This window comes from Heptranchias perlo, chromosome 24 (genome assembly GCF_035084215.1).
Source record: "Heptranchias perlo isolate sHepPer1 chromosome 24, sHepPer1.hap1, whole genome shotgun sequence".
Classification (NCBI taxonomy): domain Eukaryota; kingdom Metazoa; phylum Chordata; class Chondrichthyes; order Hexanchiformes; family Hexanchidae; genus Heptranchias; species Heptranchias perlo.
Window position 1 is genome coordinate 3,883,493 of NC_090348.1, and position 19,382 is coordinate 3,902,874.

A 19,382-nucleotide genomic window follows, 5' to 3' on the forward strand; every position below is an offset into this window, starting at 1 on the left:
CTTATAACCAGTAACCATGGAGCCCAATATCTTTTCCATCTGGAACTACAGAATCCTAAACAAGCATGTTTGCTTGTCGAGGGCCTTTCGTTTTGGGCCAGTGCATTGTACACTTTATATCAATTCTACAGTGTTGAAGGAATGTAAATGTCTGCTGTGTTACGGCAGGATTTGGTTTAACAGATGCGACGTGGGACCATCGTGAGGAGTCAGTCTTTGGGCTATACACTGGCTGCAGTATAACTACCATCACAGCAAAATAAATTTTACAAAGTGCCCTGACATCGAGTAACAGACTGCACTGGAAGGTAACCCTAACCACTGAGAGAATGCACATGGGCTGGAGTTTCCATTTGCCCGATTTGATGCACGCTCCCAGGAGCCCATTATAGGCAGAGACCTTAGACTCAGGCCAGCAAGAACCAAAGCTGAGGAACCCCCAGTGTGGTGGGGATATTACTGGAGATTAACCAGCTGAAAGCACCCAGATTACCCACCCCACAGCAACGGTAAACCTCACCCAAGTTGCCCAGCTACGAACGCTCTACCCGTTGGGGCACTGGTTTACCTTGGGAAGAAGCAGGAACAATCCCAGCCCACGGTGCCAGGTCTACTGCGCTGGCACCCATCAGTGAGACAGGCAGGCTGGTTAATCACCAACAGTGGCCACCTGTACCCGGGAGCACCCAAGACTGGGAGCACCCAGGACCGGGAGTACCCAGAGCACCCAGGACCGGGTGTACCCAGGACCGGGAGCACCCAGGACCGGGAGTACCCAGAGCACCCAGGACCGGGCGTACCCAGGACCGGGAGCATCCAGGACCGGGTGTACCCAGAGCACCCAGGACTGGGTGTACCCAGGACCGGGAGCACCCAGGACCGGGTGTACCCAGGACCGGGTGTACCCAGGACTGGGTGTACCCAGAGCACCCAGGACTGGGTGTACCCAGGACCGGGAGCATCCAGGACCGGGTGTACCCAGAGCACCCAGGACCGGGTGTACCCAGGACCGGGTGTACCCAGGACTGGGTGTACCCAGAGCACCCAGGACCGGGTGTACCCAGGACCGGGAGCATCCAGGACCAGGTGAATCTAGTACCAGGTGTACCCAGGACCAGGTATACCCAGGACCGGGAGCACCCAGGACCGGGAGCACCCAGGACCGGGTGTACCCAGGACCGGGAGTACCCAGGGCCTGACTGACCCAGCTATCAGATTATTAAACCTACTACTTAATAAATCCAACTCCATTCCAGTCTCCCTTTCCCCAGCCATTTCACCTCAAAATCACATTTACCCTGAAGGGGACACTGATTCCCTCCCTCCTTGCGGAAGATTGTCACTAGTTAGTCGCTAGTGTGACAGATAAATGAAAATAACAGAACTGGTGGTTTCCAGTTAATATTTAATAGAAGTTCCACACAGATTGGTTCAGAAGCTTCTATGAACTGAGCGGTTTCCTTATAACTTCATCGTTCTGTACAGCCAGAGACACAGGCTGTGAGAATCCTGGACCCAGGAACAAGGCCACAGGTTGCATGGCGGGGGGGTGGGGGGATGTAATTTGGGGTAGTTCCCTGCTACCCGCCCCTTTCTCTTTACATTGTGAAACTCTAGCAGGGGGCACTTCTTGCACTCTTGCCCCTCCCCCCTTCACCCTGATATGGTTGAAAGAGGCGGGTCTTGGATGGGGGGGGGAGGTGACGTTCCCCTGGGGCAGTTCCACCCTTTCCCACAGCCGGGGGACAGTCTGTATAACTGTGGAGTTCTGGCTCCCTCTTGCCGATCGATCACTAAACCGTCTGGAAAGTGGCTCCGAGATAAATGCCCAACATTTCTCTTTAAAAACTGGAAGCCTTCGTCCGATATGGCCAGCTTCCCCCGCCCCCCCCCCCCCCCACGGTCGATCAGCTCTCTCTGCGCCAGACGTCCAGGGGACACTGCAAATGGCTGGGATTCAGGAGTCTGATGTCTCGCTCCTCCCCCACACTTCCGACGGCGGAGTTATACCGGGGCTGTTACGAGCATCTTACCCACGTTCTGTAACAAGGGCAGGACCGTCCTGGTCAAAATCAACACATTCTCAGGGGTCACTTGTTGCTAAATATTTGCTGAAGCCGTTTTGACCTCTGCGTTGTGCAAATATTACCTGCGGTTGAAGGCTGTCGCTGTAAACCATTGACCCGACATCTACATGAGGGACGGAGAGGCCAAAGGATGAGGGCGTTATTGTACACTCAAGGTCACTTTTCAAACCTGAGGAGCAGCACTTTATTAGAACAAGAAAAATTGTGAACTTAATGGGGGCTAATTTTGAATTTGGGCGATAGTGTAAAACGGGTGATCGACAGCCTGTTTCACATCTCTCCCCATTTTTATTTCCGTTGATTCCAATGGAACATAGGAACAGGAGAAAGCCATTCTGCCCATCGAGCCTGTTCTGCCATTCAGTTAGATCATGGCTGATCTGTATCTTAACTCCATCTACCCACCTTGGTTCCGTATCCCTTAATACTCCTGCCCAACAAAAATCGATCAATCTCAGTTCTGAAATCTTCAATTGACCCCCAGCCTCAACAGCTTTTGAGGGAGAGAGTTCCAGATTCCCACTCCCCTTTGTGTGAAGAAGTGCTTCCTGACATCACCCCTGAACGGCCTAGCTCTAATTTTAAGGTTATGCCCCCTTGTTCTGTACTCCCCCACCAGAGGAAATAGTTTCTCTCTATCTACCCTATCAAATCCTTTAATCATCTTAAACACCTCAATTAGATCACCCCTTAATCTTCTATACTCAAGGGGATACAGGACTAGTCTATGCAACCTGTCCTCATAATTTAGCCCGATTAACCCAGCTTCCATTACAGCCTCCTGCTGCTCCTCTTCCTCCAGGATCTGGATCAAGTACAGAGGGATTCCCATTGGAGGATTCCCATTGAACCTGGTTCAGTAACTCTGTTGAAACAGAATACTTTGCAAGGGTAGGGTAGAATGGAGGGGAGGAATCACTGAGTCCCAGGTTATGGCCGACAATCTCCACAAGCAATCTCAGTGAGCAGTGTCCCTGTAAACGAATACTTTTGCCTCACTGAGCAGGTCCAGGCAAAGTATGGTCCTAACTCGAGAGTAGAGATATGGGCCAATAATACGAAGGAGTGCCAGTCCCTGAGTAATTGGACAAGGAGATCTGAGCCCGGCAAAGTGGCTGATGCTTTAGACTCTCAATACCCTGATAATGGGCTGTGAATGCAGATGGGGCCGGGAGCCAACAGAGGAGACTCCCTGCACGTGGCCAGTACACCCCCCGTGGCAACTGTTTTGTTTTGTTACGATGTTGCTGAGCTTCCTTCTCCCACTGCGACATGTTTTAGCAGAGTATTGTGTTGTGTTTTATCACATAGGGACTGGCCCTCATTAATGGGACTCAGATGATCACGTCGCTGGGCGCTGAGGCAGTGGAGCGAGCGACCGCTATAGCCCGACAGGCGGACATTGTAGCAGCTCTTACACTGGAGGTTCTGAAAGGCACGACCAGAGCCTTTGACAGTGGTGAGTGGTTACTGGGGGCCGTGAGTGGTTACTGGGGGCCGTGAGTGGTTACTGGGGGCCGTGAGTGGTTACTGGGCGTTACTGAACATATAGTTGTGGTGATTTTTGGCCCCTCAGATTGTACCGTGCGCACACATGATACCCAATGTGATAACCTTCTTAATCATCCTTATCCCAACATTTTGTGTTAAGCAATTGCAATGTTTAAATTTGCTGGAACATTTATTTATCAAAGATTGTTTGGATTGTAATGAAAGAATGACCTGCTGCTCCATGGCACAGGCCTTGGCAGCGACTCTCACATCCCGAGAATGAATAAAATAAAGGTGTCCATTAATCCCCGTTCCACAGCCAACTCCTCAACTATCCTATTGCAGTACAGCTGGCCCCCCCCCCACCCAGGCCCCCTTCCCACCCAGGCCCCCTTCCCACCCAGGCCCCCTTCCCACCCAGGCCCCCTTCCCACCCAGGACCCTCCCCACCCAGGATCCTTCTGCCACTGTGAATCTTATGTTGTCTCAGTCCTTTAAACATATAATGAGACACAATGTCCTCTGCTTGCACGTATCAGAGAAAAAATCTCCCCCTTTACCCCAGAGCTGATTTCTTTGCTAAAGTTAGGGGAAGGAAGAAAATATTCCCTCAATTGAATGAACTCGGCAAATTTGCTCCTTGTGCATTGTAAACACAATTAGACACAGAAATAAAACCAGCCAATAAGTTGTGAAAGGCATTTAACGACGAGCCATAATATCCTGTTTTAAACCCTCTGTGCAAATATAACACAATCTTCAGCTACTGGTATTAAAATGTGCTGTTACCCGTGTGTTTAGACATTCATGAATTGCGTCCTCATCCTGGCCAGGTGGAGGTAGCCTTTCGATTTAGGTCACTGTTGGGATCCGATCACCATCCCTCGGAAATAGCAGGTAAGCCCTTTCTAACGGTGTGAGGCCGTTAACAATGTTTCGAGCGTACGTCAAGACGTTATTTTTCAGCCTTCCTCTAACTTTGTGCTCTCTTCACAGAAAGCCACAGGTTCTGTGATCGTGTCCAGGATGCCTATACACTACGATGCTGCCCGCAGGTAGGCACTGCCAACGTTTCACTGAGATCTGACGGTGTAGGACTCTTTTCAAATTAGATTTACAACCAGCAGACGCCAATGATTGACATATTAAAACCGCAATGAGCTGCATCCTATATTCTGTAATGCTGTTGATTTCCTGATTATACTTCTTGTTTCTATTATTGAAAAGAACGAACTTACATTTATCAGGCGCATTTCGCAACCTCAGGACGTCCCAAAGGGCTTTACAGGCATCAAAGTACTTTTGAAGTATAGACAACTGTTGCAATGTAGGAAATGAGGCAATTTGCTCACAGCAAGCTCCCACAGACAGCAATGTGATAATGACCAGATAATCTGTTTTAGTGATGTTGGTTGAGGGATAAATATTGGCCCCAGGACACCGGGGAGAACTCCCCTGCTCTTCTTTGAATATTGCAGTGGGATCTTTTATATCCACAGGGGGCAGCTCATCCGAAAAATGGCACCACCGACAGTGCAGCACTCCCTCAGTACTACACTGGGAGTGTCAGCCTGGACCATGTGCTCAGTGCCCCCACTGAGCCAAGACTGACAGATATTTACACTGTAGAAGATGGGTAAATGTTCTGATTTCATGCTCCTGGCCCAGAGCCTCCTGTAACAAGGTGCAGAATTGGATTCACTCAGTACCTGATTCTCCTCACTTTAATGGTCTGAAGAGCATGTGTGATGTGAGCACTGACCTGTGCCCATTCTCGCTTTGTGTGGGGAGCACTAACTCAGAAAACTGACCACTGCATTTGAAATTTCAAAAAATAAATGCTTACTATACTCGGTTTAATGTGATTGCATTTTTTGCAGGTGCATGGAGTAGTGAATGACACTATTGCATTCGTGAAAACTATAATTGATACTGAAATCAACAGTGCCACAGATAATCCGGTATCCTTTGTGAGTTTAGTGTAGCACAGTGTGAGCTTTCTTCTTTCAGGCTGTGTTGACTCTGGGTCTACCACAGCGAGGCCCTGAAAGAAACTTTGAAAAAAGGCACAGAGGTACGGTAAGACCATTACTGTAAGGGACATACATGGAGGTGAAGGAGGTGCATGGCAGTAGGTTAAGTGGTATGTGTTGCAAAAATGGCTGAACCTAATAAATTTCAATATGCCAAATCACCCAACAAAAGGGGACTATGTGGAAGGTGAATTAATTGTTGTTTGTGATGAAAAGAATTCACAGAAATTAACAGATCTCAATATACCAAATTAACAGACCTCAATATACCAAATTAACAGATCTCAATATACCAAATTAACAGATCTCAATATACCAAATTAACAGACCTCAATATACCAAATTAACAGATCTCAATATACCAAATTAACAGATCTCAATATACCAAATTAACCTGTCTTGATCCAATCTGTTCTGTTTAATCTGAAATAAAAACAGGAAATGCTGGAAACACTCAGCAGGTCAGGCAGCATCTGTGGAGAGAGAAACGTTTCAGGTCGTTGACCTTTCATCAGAATGTTCGAGATTAACTGTTTATAACTAAGTGCAGAGCCAGGGATAAGGTGGGAGGGAGAAAAGAGCAAAGGGGAGGGAATGTGATAGGGTGGAGGGCAGGAGTGATCAATGATAAAAGGGATGATGGTGCAAGGCAAAAGGGGGTGGTGATGGGACAGGTAAAGAAACAAAAGATGGGTCCAGGGGAGGTGTAAATGGTGACAGCAGAATAGCAGAGGGGGAGGGAAACATGGGAATTCTGGCAAAGAGGAGAAGGTTCCCGTGGCCCAGGAACGTGATGGAGAAAGGTAGGTAGACCCCAGGAGTGCGGACCACCCCACCGACCGTGGGGACCCCCACCCCAGGCTCCGGCCCACACCTCCCCCACCCCAGGCTCCGGCCCTCACCTCCCCCACCCCAAGCACCGGCCCACACCTCCCCTGGCCCACACCTCCCCCACCCCAGGCACCAGCCCTCACCTCCCCCACCCCAGGCTCCGGCCCACACCTCCCCCACCCCAGGCTCTGGCCCACACCTCCCCCACCCCAGGCTCCGGCCCACACCTCCCCCACCCCAAGCACCGGCCCACACCTCCCCCACCCCAGGCTCCGGCCCACACCTCCCCCACCCCAAGCACCGGCCCACACCTCCCCCACCCCACCGGCCCTCACCTCCCCCACCCCAGGCTCCGGCCCACACCTCCCCCACCCCAGGCACCAGCCCACACCTCCCCCACCCCAGGCTCCAGCCCACACCTCCCCCACCCCAGGCTCCGGCCCTCACCTCCCCCACCCCAGTCACCAGCCCACACCTCCCCCACCCCAAGCACCAGCCCTCACCTCCCCCACCCCAGGCTCCGGCCCACACCTCCCCCACCCCAGGCTCCGGCCCACACCTCCCCCTCCCCAAGCACCAGCCCACACCTCCCCCACCCCAAGCACCGGCCCACACCTCCCCCACCCCAGGCTCCGGCCCTCACCTCCCCCACCCCAAGCTCCCGCCCACACCTCCCCCACCCCAAGCTCCCGCCCACACCTCCCCCTCCCCAAGCACCAGCCCACACCTCCCCCACCCCAGGCTCCAGCTCTCACCTCCCCCACCCCAGGCTCCGGCCCTCACCTCCCCCACCCCAGGCTCCGGCCCTCACCTCCCCCACCCCAAGCTCCCGCCCACACCTCCCCCTCCCCAAGCACCAGCCCACACCTCCCCCACCCCAGGCTCCAGCCCTCACCTCCCCCACTCCCACTGGCTATGTACTGATGGATCATATTTTTTAATCAGTTTCACGATTCAAGCAGAAGGGGGAGGGCCACAACAGTCCTGGTGGTTTCATTTGCTTTTGTATTTTTACCTGATTTCCATATTAAATAGCCTGCCTCCTCGTAGTCAGCTTTGCTCTGAGAGCAATCTCTGAGTGTCTGAGATGAGTCGGCAATCTCTCGTGCATTAACATTTCAAAAACACGAGGGAACGTCTGAAGCAATTAACTTGCGAATACATGCAACAATTTCAGAGTGGGAGACCAGCTCCACCAGTTGGCCCCTGCTGAAATGTAGAGATCCCTGGACAGTATTCCTGTGTTGTATTTTGTTCCCCCAAAGATAGAAGAATTCTTTTAAGAAAAGGCGAACCGATGTCCATTTTAAATTCACCATATTTTGCCTGACTGAAGCCATGTGAAAAGTAATGTTGGAGGCATGCTTCTTTCACACAGGGAATAGTAGAATTAATAGGGGCCCTGAAGAGGTTGGATGGGTTTGCAGATTACTAGGCATCATCGTAACCATTTGCTCTGATTTTAATTGTACTTTACATCAATAGATACTGGTTATGTACAAGTGCTAAATAGTTCATGTAATGATATTTCAATACCCAAAGGGATACATGATCTGTTATACTCATATGTTCTAGACCCATTGAGCTGTCTGCTCCTTCTTGAGTGGTCTCAGGATGCAGGTCATAGTGGGCATGTTTTAGATTGAAAGTTGCTATAATGGATCCTATTGAGCAGAATCTTGCCTGCATATGCTCCATGGACTTGGATGGAAGGCCCTTCTCTGGTACACCTCACTTCCCCATCATTTATAAAACCAGTGCAGAATATATATTTAATATCTATGCCATACTGATACCCTCCACAGATCCCCTCCTTCATCCCTGAACGATCCTATCCTCTTTAACTGTTCTATTTCTTTTTATATGCTTACAAAAGCCCTTATTATTTCCTTTAATATTATCTGCTAGACTTTTTTCATATACCCTTTTGGCCCTTCTAATCTCCCTGTTCACCTCCCATTAAACTTTCTATATTCCTCACAATCATTTTTACTATTGTTAGCTCTAACTTTATCACACATCTCCCTTTTAAGTTTCAGTTTTTTAATCTCTCTATTCATCCATGGAATTCCATTCTTTGATTCCCCCTTTTTTGCTTTATAGGAATATATTGATCTTGTACTCCATCCATCTCTAATTGAAGATTTTCCACTGCTGATCTGTCATCCTATTTACTAACTTCTCTGCCCATTTAATTTGTCCCAGATCCCTTTTCCAATCTGGCATCATCATTTTTGACTCTTCATTATCCCTTTTCTATTCTTACATTGAAGCTAACTCAACGGTTGTCGCCATTTCCCAATTATTCTCCTACTCTCACGTCAGTTATTTTCCTCACTTCATTTCCCAGAACTAAATTGAGCATCTTGCAGACCTTCCCAGAGGTCAATGAGCCCCTGTCCATCCGATCAGTTCAAGCAACACCAGTGTTGCTTTACCTCCCCAAATATCTGACCAGTGTAGGCCCCACCATGTAGCTGATTTGTGCAGAGATGTTATTAGCCGTGGTTGTATTGCATAGTCTATATCTGCGAGAAAATCAGTAGGTTAGACTTTGCAATTTAAATAAATGGACCTGTTGAATATAACAGATGGATTTAAATGAATCCCAATGTTCTTCTCTTTCACCAAGAACTTTGGGTCAAATTTTACTTGTGTCAACACAAAAACCATTTAAGTGCCTTGGCGAAACTTAATTCTGTGGTAAAGTTTTTTTGGTTACGGCCACTGGGCTCCCGGTGACATCATAGCACCCTACGCCGCTGGTTATAAACCTTAATTTATTTACTTAAGATGGTGTTTGCAGAAAGAGGAGAGACAATTTCTGGCGGAAACTTTCATGGAGAATATCCTGCGAAAGTAAGTACTTGTACTCAATATTATTAGAACAAAAAGGTTAAGAGAGCTGATAGAGGCGTTCCAAATTACAAAGAGTTTTGATGAAGTAAATTGGGAAATACTATTTCCACTGATTGGTGAGTCGGTAACTGGAGGACAGAAATTTAGGATCATCAGAAGAACGAGGGGAGAGGTTGGGAGAACCTTCTTTACACAGTGGGTCATTAAGACATGGACTGTCCCACCAGAAACAGTGGAGGAACCAGAATAAGTCATGGCTTTGAAAAGGCAAGTGTTTGAAGAAGATAAAATTAAAAGGTTCTGGGGGAAAGAGCAGGGGAGTGGGAATAATTGGATATCTCTTTCAGAGAGCTGGCACAGGCATGATGGGCTGAATGACCTCCTTCTGGGCTCTATGGTTCTATGTTTCGTGGTGTCAATTATTTTGGGTCTTACATATAATAACATCTGTGGAATGTTTACTTGTGCAGTATGTTGTTATCGATGGTGGTTAACGGTCTAAATCACCTACTCATCCCATAATTATTACAGATATTAAATACCTTACCATGTTTTTAAAATACTGAAAAGTATTAAGACGGATAAGAATGCCTTTTATTTCTGTCAAACACAAGGTCTGAGATATTTGTAATAGCCAAAGAAAACCCAATCACAGGCAGCGGACGTACACTTTTTAATTTCAGACCATAGTTTGCGCATCGCTGGAGTCCCGTTAATCAGAATCAATTCCTTGTGTTTGTTTTTACACAGGCCCTTGACTACCTGGCGATTGGTGTTCACGAACTGGCTGCGATCAGCGAGAGGAGAATTGAAAGACTGTGTAATCCATCCCTGAGTGAACTGCCAGCCTTTCTGGTCAATGAAGGGGGCCTGAACTCTGGCTTCATGATAGCTCACTGCTCAGCAGCTGCCTTGGGTAGGTCAATATTCCAGTCTGAATTTCAGAAAGGTCTGAATCAGTTGCTGTTTTATTAGTGGCACCTTTCAGGATTTTATAGCCCAGACAGACAGTGGTTTTCCAGTGGGGTACGGTTGGGATTTGGGATATTTGTGGAGGAATGTTCCATCCTTTCTTGGATAGAAAAAAAAATTCCAGCAGAAGTGGGCGGGGCTGGTGCCCCAACGTGACTAACCTGTGGGCAGACGACAGGATAATGAGGGGATATCGTGATCCCAAAGTTAATTCCCACCAGCACTGCACTTGACTTGATCCATCCCAGTATAAAGCAGGTGTGAGTTAACTGCATGACTTGCCAAACCAGGAACTGGTTGAGTTCGCATGGTCTGACTGTCCAGAAACGTGTTCTGATAACTTAGCTTTGACTGGAATGATTTGATTTTTTTTGTGCTGCGCTTCTAAGATTCTACATTCTGCCTTTCAGCAGTTTCAGGCAGGGAATTCTTTTTCCCCACATCCTTCATTCATTGAGCCCTTATCACAGGGTTCGTTGTGGACATTCCCATATATGCACTAATGATGGAGACAGAACAGGAATGGGATGAAGAGATAATGAGAGAAGCTCACAGGATAAGGCTGTTCCAAAGGGGAAAAAAAAGACCAATTAGGAGGTACCCATTCCACTAGATTCCAGAGTCTGTAGGAACATAGGAACAGGAGGAGGCCATTCAGCCCCTCGAGCCTGTTACGCCATTCAATTAGATCATGGCTGATCTGTATCTTCACTCCATTTACCTGCCTTTGCTCCATATCCCTTAATACCCTTGCCCAACAAAAATCTATCAATCTCAGTTTTTAAATTTTTAATTGTCCTCCAGCCTCAACAGCTTTTTGGGGGAGAGAGTTCCAGATTTCCACTCCCCTTTGTGTGAAGAAGTGCTTCCTGACATCACCGCTGAACGGCCTGGCTCTAATTTTAAGGTTATGCTCCCTTGTTCTGGACTCTCCCACCACAGGAAATAGTTTCTCTCTATCTACCCTATCAAATCCTTTAATCATCTTAAACACCTCAATTACATCACTCGGTAATCTTTTAAATGCAAGGGAATACAAGTCTAGTCTATGCAAAATGTCCTCATAATTTAACCCTTTTAGCCCCGGTATCATTCTGGTGAATCTACGCTGCACCCCCTCCAAGGCCAGTCTATCCTTCCTGAGGGGCGGTGCCCAGAACTGAACGCAATATTTCCAGATGGGGGTCTAACCAGAGCTTTATAAACTGAAGCATAACTTCCTCCCCTTTGTATTCCAGCCCCCTGTTAGCCTTTTTAATTATTTTTTGTCATTCCTGTGAGGATGTGTCAGAAGAGGTTTGCTTGAGGAGACGTTGCAGGAATTCTGAGTCCTTTTGCAGCCAGGCCTCAAAACATCCTCTCAGTAACTCACAGCTCTCTCTGTAAATATCACCACGTCTCTCAATTTCTATGCTACGGGGAGCGTTAAGTCTGCAAATGTTGCCTTCCCAGTTTGAGCCTGTTGCTATATACATCAAGTTACTGACGGGCTTTTCCAGAGGGCTCCCCAATTTAGAGCCTTCAGGATGTCCAAACACGACACCCATGTCACAATACGAGCCCCACTTCAGAAACTCCAGAACTTTCTAAATCACGAGGGACTCCACTCCCCCAACGTTCAGGTGTCGTGTGACCAGCAGTGTAAGAACATTCACGACAAAGCCAAATTTTCAGGGAGCTTTCACAACAACTTCATCCTAAGGGACTCAGGTATTCCCCTCCCCCTCCCTCCCCCAACGGTATGTATCCCAACCCCTGTCAGGCATTGCTGCAGGAGTTCCTCAGGGCAGTGTCCTAGGCCCAACCATCTTCAGCTGCTTCATCAATGACCTTCCCTCCATCATAAGGTCAGAAATGGGGATGTTCGCTGATGACTGCACAGTGTTCAGTTCCATTCGCAACCCTTCAAATAATGAAGCAGTCCGAGCCCGCATGCAGCAAGACCTGGACAACATCCAGGCTTGGGCTGATAAGTGGCAAGTAACATTCGCGCCAGATAAGTGCCAGGCAATGACCATCTCCAACAAGAGAGAGTCTAACCACCTCCCCTTGACATTCAACGGCATTACCATCGCCGAATCCCCCACCATCAACATCCTGGGGGTCACCATTGACCAGAAACTGAACTGGACCAGCCATATAAATACTGTGGCTACGAGAGCAGGTCAGAGGCTGGGTATTCTGTGGCGAGTGACTCACCTCCTGACTCCCCAAAGCCTTTCCACCATCTACAAGGCACAAGTCAGGAGTGTGATGGAATACTCTCCACTTGCCTGGATGAGTGCAGCTCCAACAACACTCAAGAAGCTCGACACCATCCAAGATAAAGCAGCCCGCTTGATTGGCACCCCATCCACCACCCTAAACATTCACTCCCTTCACCACCGGCGCACTGTGGCTGCAGTGTGTACCACCCACAGGATGCACTGCAGCAACTCGCCAAGGCTTCTTCGACAGCACCTCCCAAACCCGCGACCTCTAGCACCTAGAAGGACAAGAGCAGCAGGCGCATGGGAACAACACCACCTGCACGTTCCCCTCCAAGTCACACACCATCCCGACTTGGAAATATATCGCCGTTCTTTCATTGTCGCTGGGTCAAAATCCTGGAACTCCCTTCCTAACAGCACTGTGGGAGAACCGTCACCACACGGACTGCAGCGGTTCAAGAAGGCAGCTCACCACCACCTTCTCAAGGGCAATTAGGGATGGGCAATAAATGCTGGCCTCGCCAGCGACGCCCACATCCCGTGAACGAATAAAAGAAAAAGGTATCCCATCCCTTGGGTATCCCTCACTTCGGGTATCCCCCCCTGTGTTCCAGGCAGAAGGAGAAGGGCCCAACTGCCTCCTTCCTGACACAGACTATCCTGGATAACGCCCCTTGTCCATGTCCCTCCAGTGATGCGGAGGCTCACCCCCGTTCATGTTTGGTTGTGGAGCACACCATAGGCATCCTGAAGAGGCACTTCCGCTGCCTCCATAGATCAGCGGGATCGTGGCAGTACAAACCGCTAGGGTCTCTGGAATAGTTGTGACATGCTCTGTCCTGCATAACTTGGTCCTGTATAAGGGCCTTCCGATGAAGATCCCAGATGAGGAAGGAGAGACAATAGAGAGAGCTCAGTGGTCACTTGGCCATCAGCAGGAGGGAGAAGCAAAGAATGGCCCAGGATCTGAGGGAGAGAAATTAGACAACATCTGATAGACTCTGCCCTCTCCATCCAGTAAATGACGAGGTGGCCTAAGACCTGAGGGAGAGAGAGTAGACAACGGGGGAGAAATTGGCCCTCATTGCTCTTGTTTTACAGGTATAAAACTGGTGCAACGAGGGCCAATTTTGGTGACCAACGTCCTATGCCCTGAGGATACCTCAAAGACATCCGACCAATTTTGGATCGGCCATTTTTCATGCCAGATCTCCGCCCCCTTTATGCCAGTGTTGTCCAATATGTTAGCCACTATCCACATGTGGCTGATTAGGAATCCAGATGTGGCTACTTGCATTTCTGATTAGTAAATAAGAAATGAGTAATAGACACCGTCGTTGTGATCTCAATACTCATATTCGCACAGTGTGTACACATGAACTTTAACCTTTTTGTGCGTTTGTTGGTAAAATGGTACGAGTAAAAGCAGAGTGTGGGAGTGTTCTTTTGATCGTTGTGAGTGCTTTACATCCATTGTTCCTGAATGGTGGGAGATGTTTGTTCACTAAATATACACGAGTGACGTACATTTACCTGTCGTGTGTGAGTGTGTGTAAATGCAAGTTGTTGTTGTTGTATTAAGGTGTTTTCTACTAAAATTAGTGAATGTGGTTAAAACAATGTCACCGTAGCCTCAGCTGTGGCTAGTTGGCCATTTTTATTGGGCAAAACTGCTTTATGTTGCTCTCGGTGGTTTCCCCCCCGGGGAGGGCGGAGCTCTCAAGGGTTTCCCCCCCGGGGAGGGCAGCGGTCTCGGGGTTCCCCCCGGGGAGGGCGGAGCTTTGGGGGTTCCCCCCCCCTGCGAGGGCGGAGCTCTCGAGGGTTTCCCCCCCGGGGAGGGCAGCGGTCTCGGGGTTCCCCCCCGGGGAGGGCGGAGCTCTGGGGGTTCCCCCCCCGGGGAGGGCGGAGCTTTGGGGGTTCCCCCCCTGCGAGGGCGGAGCTTTGGGGGTTCCCCCCCTGCGAGGGCGGAGCTCTGGGGGTTCCCCCCCCCCGGGGAGGGCGGAGCTCTCGAGGGTTTCCCCCCGGGGAGGGCGGAGCTCTCGAGGGTTTCCCCCCGGGGAGGGCGGAGCTCTCGAGGGTTTCCCCCCGGGGAGGGCGGAGCTCTCGGGGGTTCCCCCCTGCGAGGGCGGAGCTCTCGGGGGGGTTCTGCGGGGTGGGAGGGGGTTCCCCAGGGTTGGCGGAGCTCTTGTGCCTACAATGTGCCCAAATGCAAATGAAGTGGGAGTGATATCACCATGCTTCCTGCCTCATTTTCATAGCGAGGCCCCGAGGTGGGAGGCACGGTGACATCACTCGGGGCAACACCCACAGTTAGTAGGCCTCAATCTTGCCCGCGGTCAGTTGACGAATACAAGTTTTTTTTAATTAATACAAGATGGCAACGGAATTGGGAGACTTCAGAAACTCACTCCACAGAGCCACCCTAGTGGCCAGTGCCACCAACTATAACAATTTCCAATGGTAAATGCGTGACAACAGGATGCAAGGTTTGTGAACAAGAAGTGCACATCCTATGCAAGATTTTTAATTATATAGTAATAAATCATTTTTGTTTACACACTAATTGATTTCCTGTGATGTCGCACACAAGACCAAGTGTGGTCTTCAGGTGAAGTGGAGTGAGATGCTGGGCATTATTGGACCAGGCGGCCTGGAGTTGGTTGGAGCTCAGGAGGAGTTTCTCCACAGTACAGACCGAAGAGGTGGGAGGTGCAAAATGGAGGCTCCACCAATGGTGGGAGGGTGTAATTACAGTGTGACATGTTTACATAGGCAGTTCTCATTATAAATATGGAGATAACCATTTATAATGGGAAAAGTTGATATAAGTTGACAAAAACACAACAGGAAGTAGGGTTTGTAGACATTCAGTGCATGCAGATGGAAGACTTTTAATATCTCATTGATAATATTCCTCTATCCAAAAATGATACCTCTTTTTCTTCCATGAAAAATTATAGTCTTAAATGTTACCATTTTAGTTTATAAAGCAAGTATATTGGAAATCATTTTTTTTTATTTTTAGTCTCTGAGAACAAGGTACTGTGTCACCCGTCATCGGTTGACTCCCTGTCGACCAGCGCTGCCACTGAGGACCATGTCTCCATGGGCGGATGGGCTGCCAGGAAAGCACTGAGAGTCATTGAGCACGTTGAACAAGGTAAGACTAAGTACCGATGACTGTCCTTTTATTACACTGGTAAATATTGAGAACAACTCAGAACTGTGTATTCCTACTTGTAACATAAGTAAATAATGGTTCTTACTCGTTTTCATATGTTGTTCCTCACGTTTTATTAGTAAAAAGTTTAGTGTCTGTGTAAATGAGTGAGCACAGAGAGAGGACAAAGCAGTCCGCTTGATTGGCAGCCCATTCATTGGCATAAACATCCACTCCCTCCACCACTGGCACACAGTGGCTGCAGTGTGTTCTATCTACACGATGCACTGCAGCAACTCGCCTAGATTAATTCGACAGTACCTCGCAAACCACCTAAGACGACAAGGGCAGCAGGTGCATGGGAACACCATCACCTCCAAGTTCCCCTCTAAGTCACACACCATCCCGACTTGGAAATATATTGTCACTGGATCAAAATCCTGAAATTCCCTCTCTAACAGCACGGTGGGAGCATCTTCACCACACGGACTGCAGCGGTTCAAGAAGAAGGCCCACCACCACCTTCTCAAGGGGCAACTAAGGATGGGCAATAAATGCCGGCTTTGCCAGTGACGCCCATATCATGAGAATGATAAAAAAAACGTCATTGGCTCCCACACGGACCACGATGAATGGTTGCTCTCCCTCCCCTTGCAAAATCTTTTCCAGTCCATGCGATGTGCCCCTAACCCCAGCACCATGTTGGCCCCTCTAATCATTGAATCCCCATCCCTACTGCATTTTTTGCTAATCTCTGAGTGATCTCTTGTTTAAATAGGAGGGAAAGGCTTTCTTCATATTTCTATTTCCTTATACCAGGCAGCATCCTAATGAATCTCTGCTGTACCCTCTCCATTGCCCCAACATCCTTCCTGTAGTGTGGAGCCCAAAACTGCAGACAGCAGAAACAGGCAGTGAGCAGTAATTGGAGTTAGTGGAGAGGACCAAAAGCATGGTTGAAGAGAGAGGTTTTGAGGAGGCTTCATTAGGTACCGAGAGCAAGGGAGAAGGGTTTAGGGAGTAAGGTTACAGAGTAGGGCCAAGCTGGCTAAAGGCTTTGCCAACACTGGTGGAACAGAGGGAGATGGGGATTGCACAGGAGGCCAGAGTCAGAGGACTAAAGTGTGTGGGCCGGTACATTGGGCTGGAGGAGATGTTCCAGCAGTCGGGTGATGGTGAGGCCATGGAGGGGTTTGTAACTGAGGTCAAGGATTTTGAATTCATGGAGCTGGAGAATGGGGAGCAGGTGGAGGTTGGTGAGGAGAGGGATGATGGATGAGTGGGGCAGGATGCGGGCACTGGCGTTCTCAACGATTTGGCATTTATGGAGGTTGGAACTTGGGAGACCACTGAGCAGGGCATTGGAGAATTGGAGCCCGGAGGTTACAAAAGAATGGCTAAGGATTTCAGCAGCAATGGGGATGAGGTAGGGGTTGGAGCAGGGGCTGTTGCGGAGGTGGAAGTTAACAGTCTTGGTGATGGATAGGATATGGGGTTTGAAGCTCAGCTTGGGGTCGAACAGGTCGAGCTTTACTTGACAGAGTTGTTGGGAAGGGGGTGTAGTTGGGCAGACAAATGGCGTGCTGGTGGGGCCTGAACAGAATGGCCAAAACTCCTTGGTTGCATTAGCAAGTCAAAAATGGTTGTATTGTTGCCTAAATAAGTCATTGGGTCAGACACAGTCTTGAGACTAGTGTGTAGTACTGACCATTTAATCATAATGATTTTCTTAACTTTGTTAGGATATAGAGATTAACATGGGTCTGGGTATCCAGCTCCAACAACACTCAAGAAGCTCGACACCATCCAGGACAAAGCAGCCCGTTTGATTGGCACCCCATCCACCACCCTAAACATTCACTCCCTTCACCACCGGCGCACTGTGGCTGCAGTGTGTACCATCCACAGGATGCACTGCAGCAACTCGCCAAGGCTTCTTCGACAGCACCTCCCAAACCCGCAACCTCTACCACCTAGAAGGACAAGGGTAGCAGGTACATGGGAACAACACCACCTGCACGTTCCCCTCCAAGTCACACACCATCCCGACTTGGAAATATATCGCCGTTCCTTCATTGTCGCTGGGTCAAAATCCTGGAACTCTCTACCTAACAGCACTGGGAGAACCGTCACCACACGGACTGCAGTGATTCAAGAAGGCGGCTCACCACCACCTTCTCAAGGGCAATTAGGGATGGGCAATAAATGCTGGCCTTGTCAGCGACGCCCACATCCCATGAACAAATAAAATAAATAAATAAATAAACCCTGAAGAGAAACAAAGAGCGTTGGGCTTAGGAAAAAGAGGAAACTGGCATGGTGACCTAATGGAAGAATCGAAGGTTATGGAGGGGATTTATAGAACGGATCCAGGCAAATAGTGCATTATTATCAAGAGTTAAAATACCAGGCAAAAGCAATTAAAAATTAGGAATTTAGGAGGAAGAGTGAAAATCAGGCTGAAAGTTTTTACACAAAAGGTAATAAATGATCAGGGAAGGCTGTTGGAGTGAATAATGTAAATGCAATCAATAGACAACTAGATATGTTTCTAGAAAAAATAGCTTAAGCAATATGAAGAGAAGACAGTTACGTGGAGTTGAGATTAGTCGAAAGGGTCAAACTTGTTGGGTACAATGGCCTCCTCCGGTTTCTAAATGTTTTTAATTCCTATGCGACGCGAGTCTCCTTGATCTGCTGCCTGCAATAATCCGACGTAAAATATATTTGGGCAAATTTCATCCACAGCGTAATGACTATGAGTTAAGAATTCAGAATAACCCTAAATATTGGGACAGTGTAGAGGGAGCTTTACTCTGTATCTAACCCTGTACCTGCCCTGGGAGTGTTTGATGGGACAGTGTAGAGGGAGCTTTACTCTGTATCTAACCCTGTACCTGCCCTGGGAGTGTTTGATGGGACAGTGTAGAGGGAGCTTTACTCTGTATCTAACCCGCGCTGTACCTGCCCTGAGAGTGTTTGACGGGACAGTGTAGAGGGAGCTTTACTTTGTGTCTAACCCGTGCTGTACCTGCCCTGGGAGTGTTTGATGGGACAGTGTAGAGGGAGCTTCACTCTGTGTCTAACCTGTGCTGTACCTGCCCTGGGAGTGTTTGATGGGGACATGAGATACCTGAAATTTCCCAGCATGATAATTCCTCATGTGATAATATAAATTCACCACAAAAAAGGTGAGAGATTCAGACTGAATTACCTCATTACATACAGTTTCTGTGTTGTTGCAGCCCATTAAAACCTTTGTTTCTGACTGTTTGTATGTGTCTAAAGTTTGTAATTCCTGATGATCGAGTGCTTTTGTTTCACTCAGTGCTCGGCATAGAGCTTCTGGCAGCCTGTCAGGGTATCGAGTTTTTACGCCCCCTAAAAACAACGACGCCCCTGGAAAAGGTCTACGATCTGGTCCGCACAGTTGTGAGGTACGATTAAACTAATGACCTACTTTGGTTTGCGTTTGAACTGTGACGGTCTGGGGTGGTCCCAGTCAAGCTGGTTAATGTTTTCTTACTGTCTGCTTTCTAGACCTTGGATTAAAGACCGTTTCATGTCACCAGATATTGAGGTTGTCCACAGGTTATTGGTGGAACAAAAGGCAAGTTGGTATATTGTGGTGTTTATGTTAGATAACACTTTTAATCTTTAACAAGTGATCTGAGAAAACATTATCGAAATGAAGATCCAGTGGCCCATTATTTTTTAATCATTTATACACAGACATTGG

At 48.5% G+C, this 19,382-nt stretch overlaps 1 protein-coding gene across 1 annotated transcript in view; it reads left to right on the top strand.

Annotated features, from left to right (window-relative positions):
* The window catches only part of hal (histidine ammonia-lyase), a 30,427-nt gene that overhangs the window by 9,567 nt on the left and 1,478 nt on the right, over window positions 1–19,382 (top strand). Inside the window, exons 11-19 of the mRNA XM_068004623.1 lie at window positions 3,399–3,546; window positions 4,380–4,475; window positions 4,575–4,633; window positions 5,459–5,539; window positions 9,236–9,301; window positions 10,052–10,217; window positions 15,509–15,643; window positions 18,972–19,080; window positions 19,184–19,253. Coding sequence (XP_067860724.1) covers window positions 3,399–3,546; window positions 4,380–4,475; window positions 4,575–4,633; window positions 5,459–5,539; window positions 9,236–9,301; window positions 10,052–10,217; window positions 15,509–15,643; window positions 18,972–19,080; window positions 19,184–19,253 — 930 coding nt within the window. The remainder of the gene's footprint in view (window positions 1–3,398; window positions 3,547–4,379; window positions 4,476–4,574; window positions 4,634–5,458; window positions 5,540–9,235; window positions 9,302–10,051; window positions 10,218–15,508; window positions 15,644–18,971; window positions 19,081–19,183; window positions 19,254–19,382) is intronic.